General features: G+C 39.3%; 1 protein-coding gene across 3 annotated transcripts in view; it reads right to left on the bottom strand.

Moving 5' to 3' along the window:
* Positions 1-3,974: 3,974 nt before the first annotated feature.
* The window catches only part of SUGP2 (SURP and G-patch domain containing 2), a 19,577-nt gene continuing 14,956 nt past the window's right edge, over positions 3,975-8,595 (bottom strand). For 2 of the 3 annotated variants that reach the window (XM_048831258.2, XM_048831257.2), the window contains exons 10-11: positions 7,500-7,620; positions 3,975-7,312 (exon numbers count right to left, since the gene is read on the bottom strand). In XM_048831258.2, coding sequence (XP_048687215.2) covers positions 7,500-7,620 — 121 coding nt within the window. In that variant the 3' untranslated portion in view covers positions 3,975-7,312. The remainder of the gene's footprint in view (positions 7,313-7,499; positions 7,621-8,595) is intronic. The other variant, XM_048831259.2, reaches the window with a different exon arrangement.

Genomic DNA, 8,595 nt, shown 5'->3' with positions numbered 1-8,595 from the left:
TGGTGTAGAGGGCTTCTACATCCATAGTAGCCAGGATGGTGTTATCAGGAAGATCACCGATGGATTGAAGTTTCCTCAGGAAGTCAGTGGTGTCTCGAAGGTAGCTGGGAGTGCTGGTAGCGTAGGGCCTGAGGAGGGAGTCTACATAGCCAGACAATCCTGCTGTCAGGGTGCCAATGCCTGAGATGATGGGGCACCCAGGATTTCCAGGTTTATGGATCTTGGGTAGTAGATAGAATATCCCAGATCGGGGTTCCAGGGGTGTGTCTGTGCGGATTTGATCTTGTGCTTTTTCAGGAAGTTTCTTGAGCAAATGCTGTAGTTGCTTTTGGTAACTCTCAGTGGAATCATAGGGTAATGGCTTGTAGAAACTCGTGTTGGAGAGCTGCCGAGCAGCCTCTTGTTCATATTCCGACCTATTCATGATGACAGCAGCACCCCCTTTGTCAGCCTTTTTGATTATGTCGTCAGAGTTGTTTCTGAGGCTGTGGATGGCATTGCGTTCCGCATGGCTGAGGTTATGGGGCAAGTGATGCTGCTTTTCCACAATTTCAGCCCGTGCACGTCGGCGGAAGCACTCTATGTAGAAGTCCAGTCTGCTGTTTCGACCTTCAGGAGGAGTCCATCTAGAATCCCTCTTTCTGTAGTGTTGGCAGGGAGACCTCTGTGGATTAGTATGTTGTTCAGAGGTATTTTGGAAATATTCCTTGAGACGGAGACGTCGAAAATAGGATTCTAGGTCACCACAGAACTGTATCATGTTCGTGGGGGTGGAGGGGCAGAAGGAGAGGCCCCGAGATAGAACAGCTGCTTCTGCTGGGCTGAGAGTATAGTTGGATAGGTTAACAATATTGCTAGGTGGGGTGAGGGAACCATTGCTGTGGCCCCTTGTAGCATGTAGTAGTCTCCAGTCGGAGAACACTTCAATCTCTCTGGTCACGCAATCACAGACATGAAGGTCGCTATCTTAAAACAAAAAAACTTCAAATCCAGACTCCAGCGAGAAACTGCTGAATTGGAATTCATTTGCAAATTGGATACTATTAATTTAGGCTTAAATAGAGACTGGGAGTGGCTAAGTCATTATGCAAGGTAGCCTGTTTCCTCTTGTTTTTTCCTACCCTCCCCCCCCCCCCAGATGTTCTGGTTTAACTTAGATTTAAACTTGGAGAGTGGTCAGTTTAGATGAGCTATTACCAGCAGGAGAGTGAGTTTGTGTGTGTATGGGAGTGGGGGGGATGTGAGAAAACATGGATCTATGCAGGAAATAGCCCGACTTGATTATGTAAAGAGTTGTCACTTTGGATGGGCTAGCACCAGCAGGAGAGTGAATTTGTGGGGGGGGGGGGTGGAGGGTGAGAAAACCTGGATTTGTGCTGGAAATGGCCCACCTGTTGATCACTTTAGATAAGCTATTACCAGCAGGACAGTGGGGTGGGAGGAGGTATTGTTTCATATTCTCTGTGTGTATATAAAGTCTGCTGCAGTTTCCACGGTATGCATCTGATGAAGTGAGCTGTAGCTCACGAAAGCTCATGCTCAAATAAATTGGTTAGTCTCTAAGGTGCCACAAGTACTCCTTTTCTTTTTAATAATGTAGGCTTTTTTCTCCCCTGCACTACATTTTCTAGTGTTTTGGCTCTTCCAGTTAAGTGCTTTAGGAGATGGTATTTTCCCACTCACTTCTTGCAAGATATTATTCAAGTAAAGTAGACCAAGTGGAAAAAGTTTTCCCTAGTATTTAGCACATTTCCTTTTCAGTTTTATCCCATCTCAGGTTATACACCTGAAATAGTTTCTCTTCCTTGATATTTACCCCATTCACATTTTTGTAGATTACAGAAATACATATAAATGGTTTGTGCATAGGTTATGCATTTAGATACTCCTGGTCAGCCAGACCTAATATGTGGCAGAACGGGACAGAACACATCTGCAATCTGTATTTGATATGGGGGGAGAGGGGGGAGAGGATTTTGCAAGTTTGAGTTGACCATGCATTACCAGTAAGGAGGAAAAAGCTATGTAAATAACCTAGCTTTTGATCAGACTTAACATCATAGCAGGTGGCTCCTGTTTTCCACTGATTATACTGTGATTTGACTATGTAGCCTTGATAAAAGTCAGAACATTTTTAACATAGATTATGTTCCTAATGCTATATATTGAAAAATGATTTTATTTGCTGAAACAACAGGTCCTACAATTCCTTTAAATGGGGAATGCTAGATGATTCCAACTGTCTAAGATGTTTCCACCCTAAGCTTCTGTCTGCTTGCATGTTTAAACCTGCCTCTGGAAATTTCCACTTCATGCATCCGACGAAGTAGGTATTCACCCATGAAAGCTTATGCTTCAATACGTCTGTTAGTCTATAAGGTACCACAAGACTCTTTGCCACTTTTGTCTGTGCTGGTGTTTTTAAAACTAGGACATGTAGGCAAAGTGACAAATGATTTGCATGCATCTTTTTATTAATACTCAAAGAGATAGTAGCTGGATAATGCTTCCCTTAGCTATCAGCCCTTCAGAATTAAGGCTTCTGCTCATGCAGTAGTTCAAGGGCAAAACTGCAATCTTTTAAATACATTCTTCTGGCAAAAAGAAAAGGAGTACTTGTGGCACCTTAGAGACTAACGAATTTATTTGAGCATGAGCTTTCTTCTGTGCATGTGCATTCTCATGTGCATTCTTCTGGCACAAAGCTTAACAGAACACATTAGATGTCAATGCTTTTTAAACAGCAACGACTTTACTGCCCAGAGCGAATGCAAACATTTTCCACACCTGCCCTCATTTAGCAGTTTACCCAAACAAGGTTCACAAAAGCTATTTATTTCAAAAGTAATCTCTTTATGTTGTCCTTAAATGTTTTCTCATTTAAAGTGGACTATTGCTTAACCCTGCAATCTGGCTGTGACTCACCAGCCACAGCCACGAGATATGGTGAATGAGGAGGATAGTACAGAATCTTCATGCATGCATTTTAAAATAATTTTCATCTTATATCTAAGAATGTATTTTTATGCATCAAAGTTTATTATATTTAGAAAGGGTCCAGACTTATTTTGGGCAAAATGAACTACAACTAACTTTAGCCACAGCAGAACAGAACATCAATACAAATAAAAACAGTGTGCTGTATTTAAGAAGCTTAATATTTCTGCATTTTTAAATGTTTATATATTAAAGAAGCTATAGATTTTTGTAAATTTTATAAACAGGAAGAAAAAATATTATTGGTATTACATACCACTTAAGATATGCAAGCAACAGAATAAGAACAGTTGTATTAGTCCAACACATCTGTTTCAAATAACAGTGCATTATTTGCACAGGAGATTCGTCTGCTCCATCAGGGCACCTTTCAAGCAAACAAATGAGGAATCTCCCTTCCCTGAATCTACACTTAGTACTCCTCACCTCCATGCAGCTACCAGGTGCTGTCAGTACAGAAGCAAGGGACAGCTCTTATACTGGGTTTATATTTCTTTCCCAAATTAACAAACACTGAATAGGCTTTACTTCTCTAATGACTCGTGTACAGCAACTGTTACTGATAAAATGTTTCACTTTGCTGTGGCTCCACCCTTCCCTCCCAATGGTCAGATTTTATTTATTTTTTTATATATAAAGCTATTTTTGCTTGTTGTTTGAAACAGCTCAATGTACCAGTGATAATCATAGAGATAAGGTTTGGCTCCTGGGATGTAGGAGCCTGGAACGTAACTCTCACATTCTGGCTGGTACAAACTGGTATTGGCATTCAAGGCAGAGGTAACACCATGGTGCCTTGTTTAATGCACTGGAACCCTAGGAAAATCAAGTAGCTCTGAAATAATCCAAAAAGCAACCCTGTAAATGGATGATTTCGTAGTTATATAACACTATATAATCCCAATTTCATGTATCAGTGCCAAAGAAGTGGTCATATTTCCTACACCACAAGCAAAACATCATTGAAACCAGAAGGAAACTGTTTACCTCTACATTTATTGCAGATTTTAAAAAGATTAACAATGCTAACATATTTATTTGTACTAAAAAGAAACTTCAGTTTTCCAATAATATAAGCATTTATTTCTAGCTTAGCACTACTGCCAATTTGCACAGAACAAAAACTAGCAAATTGCTCTACAAGATCATCAAACAGTAAAAACAACCAAAAGACAGCAGACACACCACTGAAGTTAGTTAAAATGTTCACTGATGCTTGTAGTCTTCATGGAAGAGAGCCTGGAAACTAAAATAACAGAAAAGAAACTAGTAAACAAGGCAATGTATCTGCACAATGTTTCACATATGTACCTGTATTTAAATTTTCAAATCAGAGCTGCCTGCAAAAGCAGGTTAAAATAAAGGGGGGAGGGGAATTCCTTCTGCAAAAGGAGAGTAAGGTCATCTCTTGGTAAAACAAGATAAAAGTGGTTCACAGAAACCCACTTGAGAGCAACACTGGAATCTTAGCACCAGCGCTGCTCTGCTGATATCTTGTCCAAAATTAAAGTTTGGCACAAGAAAGACTGACCATACTACAGTTATCCAGGGCAGCAGATTGAGATTCCCTTAGGAACTACTGTTCACATTCATTTTCAAGAGTGCATAATACTCAAGGAAATTGCTCTAAATTGAGTTGAAATCAGCAGAAAATGTACCATTTTCCAATCTGGATACTGAATTTTTCCAGACTGGATAAGTAGGTGTTCAGCAAATGTACCCCAAAAGGTACTGTGCCCAATCTGTTTAAACCAGAACAGCTCAGAATGGTGATCAGGGTCGAGGGGGCTGAGAAAATCCATCCCAACATAGTGTGAAGCCACACACTGATTTGTGTCTTTTTCTGCAAATAGCACAGCATGTAGTCAAGAGATTTTCTTCCAAAATGTAAATGTGAAAGAAGAGGTGAACTGGAAGCATGTGGGAAAATAAAATAAAATAAAATAATTGTAAAACAGCAACAATGGCAGCTTCATCAATGAAACTAAAAGGAAAGTTAAACCCATATTAGTGGGTATGAGAAATAATTCTGGGTCCAACACTATTGGTTCCAGAGCATCATTCTACAACAGACCATGAATGGTGGAACTCCTCTTTAAAAAAAAAAAAAAAGACGAAAAAAAAAGACTCCGTTTTTGCATTCAACACAATGTCCAATTAAGCATGGGAAAGGGAAAAAGTGCAGTGGAAAACATCTCCAAATAGGGACCTATCAGGTAAGTGTAATACTGCCAAATATTGTACCAGCTGAACTTAAAGGCAGCCTTTCTCCAACATGATTGTGCTGTTTATGCTTCTAAACATTTCCAAGCAAAGCCTATGGGATAAATCTTTGTAGTATCACCAAATATCTTGAATAAAGTATGATGAATCAGGCAAGCTTTGAGAAAATACATTTGTATTTATGGTCCTGAATGCTCTAACTTCTTGTAATGTAAAGGTGGAGAAGCATGACGTTCATGGAAAAATTTAACTGCACCAACATGACAATCATTTCTATATCTGCTATTTACTGTTTTTAGCAGCCATGTGCTTTCAAGCTATTAAAATTGAGTGACCCGAAAAGTTACACGGTGGCATGATATCGTAGCTTATTGCTTACACACACACACACAGAGGAACAAGAAATCTTGCTTTCATAAACTAAGTAAACTGATTTTACAGGAATGGAAAGGTTTTGGTGCTAAAGAATGAAAATTAAGATACTCCCTCCATTTCAATTTCAATTGGCAAGTTTATTTATTTTTATAAGGAGGAGATGACTGTCCTCTGCCCAATAGGCACATGTGAGTTGATAACTAGAGATCAAGTTTTCTTGCATATTCATCCTTTAGGAATGCCAGACACTGCTGCTTTACTGTAAGGTACTTGTATTGACTGTACCGTAAGCTGTCTGCATTACAAGCAGCATGGTGCCAGATGAAATCATTAACAAGCCTGCACGCTCTGAGTAAGCCAAACATACATCAGATCAAGACAAATTCTCTTTCAAGAGGAAGTAATCTGCCATTGTCACATAAAAAAAGTGAAGGCTCAACTATTTTTAGAAGTGTAACGATGGAGAAAAAGAAGCAGGCTAAAAAGTGCAACTGATATTATTAAATTGTCACTTCAAGCAATCCAATCATGGATTCTTTACTGACATGCAAACCTGGTGAAAGACGAAATGATCAACTAGACCTTGAACATTTGTCTCCAATACTACTGCTAAGTTTGCCATCATTTCTTCGGAACTGCTTCACCAAGAATGCATTTTTTTTGTTATTGAAGCACAGAGTATACTACTGGAGACTCATCTTTGATTTAATTAAAGAGAGAACAATGGAATACAAAGTTCTTTAACAATTTCAGGTTTTGTTTCATTTTCCTGGAGTCTTGCAGTCAAAGAACTTCTGAAGAGCAATATTCAATAGAATTAGAAATAAGCTGACTCCCTAAAGTGATGCTCTGATTACAAAACAGATCTTCGGCTTCCAGATCTTCTATATTTGACTTCCAATACTATTTTAAAACATAGTTCCAATCTTCTGCAGAACCCAAGTTACACCTTGTTCGCAGATTTATTTCTTTGAGAGGAAGAAACTGTACAAGATTTTATTGAGCAAGACCTGCAAATTCACATAAAAACAAGTACACTTGAAATTGGTACTGCTTGCTTGTTACAGTGAAAATATGAGCAGCTGAAATTTTTGTTAGGCAGTACAGTTGGGTGTTCTTATATGGATTCATTATGTTAGTCCTACAAAGGTAGGCATGGATTCCTACATGCGTGCATGCTTATTTTAAAAGGTTTTGTTCTTAAATTGTTCTATGAATGGAAAAAAATATCAAGAACTGCTTTGTCCAGATCATACCAGCAGTTCAAAAGATGCAGCCATTCAAAAAAAGCTTAGTAAAATAAAGCAACATCTGGTACTGAGGAAAACCGTCTCTCAAAGAGATCTGAATTTGAAAATCTTCTCAGCCTGAGAAAGGAGCAGATTGGTTTTCCAGCTTATATTTTTTGTGCTGCTTACATTGTTTGGAGCAAACCATCTTGTCACATAGTAGGCATTCTTGGCCAAAGAGAAAGGTAAACAGGCACGTCTGAGAGCAAATCAGTTGTTTCTTCCTCAGAAGATGACATCCAAGTTGTCAGCTTGCACATCTAAGTACAAGGCTAACTTTAATCTTGGAAAATGTTTTTGGTACATTAGTATTCAAGTTCACTGCCACAGCACAAAGTGTTCTTCATACTGGCAGCATGCCGAAAACCTTTCACACAGCAGCTTTTGCATGTCCACGTTTTCTAGCAAACGAGTCTCTTGCGTCAAACCTAGAAAGTAAGATGTTGGGTAATTCAGCAGTCCAAAGTAGTTCTGGATTTTCATGAAATAATAAAAACCCAGATGCATTTGTGGAAACACAGTAACACTTTCACTTCTGTTCAAAGGAAGGCTTTTTAACTGCAGTATTTTAATGTTTGCAGGAATTCATAAACCAGACTTGTCCATTGCACATACCTATTTACTTGCTCTTTTCTGCCTGTACATTTGTATCATTCTTTGACGGAAAACATCAAATGTATCTTCTTTATTTTCTTCCCCTGCAGCACCCAAGCCCTCCCCTGCAGAGGTAGTACCCCTAGGGAGTAAAATGGATAATTAGCACAATTTGATTCAAACACATGATTTGACAAAGTGCAGAAAAGATGTAAAATAACAATAGTTTCAAAGGGAGACAGTTACAGAGTAAGGATCCAATTCAGTTTCCTCTGTGTCCCTTAATATGCCAGGCCAACTATGTATAGCTTTTCCTCCCCGCAGACAGAAACAGAAAAAAGCCAAGGCCATGTGATATTGCTGAGTAAATGGAAATATAGGTAGTTATCTAGATCAATTTCACATAAACTCCTCTGGGTTGATCACCTGGTTCGTGACACACATGGTCCCTATTCAAAATGATGGCACCCCAAAGTATCATTGTTTTTAAAGTTCAAAATGGCACAGAAACCACCAGATCTCTTGGGAACAAAGCCCCCTGCCTTTATGTTGGAGAAAAAACAATTAGAGGGCAAGTTATCAGCCGTGAACACAACCACAGGGTCTGGTGAGCTATAACTGGGCTTGCTGTGCCCTAAGTGGAAACTCAGACACCATAAGTGGCATCAAGAAAGAAACCATCCTCATTATCCGATTTCTGTAACTATATAGCCGTGGCCACATAAGCCAAGTAGATGATCATATAGCCTTGGAATATTTGCACAATCTTAACAGAAGATTGAGCCTTTGCAGTCCGCAGGGATTTCTGTGGCTGCAACCAAGTCCCAGGAAAATGTTTTTTCCTTGCAATTCCTCAGTATTAGAATCTGCCTTGGGAGCTGCAAGATCAAGTTAAAAACTCTGTAGGAAGAGCATAAAACCACCTAACAATTCTGTGGCTTCCTGGTAGGATAGGCCACTGTCCAAAATGTGCCTTTCTCCACATGCCCCACAGAAATATGCCATTCCCATCCTAGTTCACCAAGTCACCACTCTCACTGCATTAAAAATCTTCCCAAAGATATTTCGGTGATACCCACAATAGGGAACAAATAAATGTGTCTATAACATGTCATAG

Source organism: Caretta caretta, chromosome 25 (genome assembly GCF_965140235.1).
Source record: "Caretta caretta isolate rCarCar2 chromosome 25, rCarCar1.hap1, whole genome shotgun sequence".
In the NCBI taxonomy this organism is placed as follows: Eukaryota; Metazoa; Chordata; order Testudines; family Cheloniidae; genus Caretta; species Caretta caretta.
This window is presented reverse-complemented; position numbering and strand designations above follow the sequence as displayed.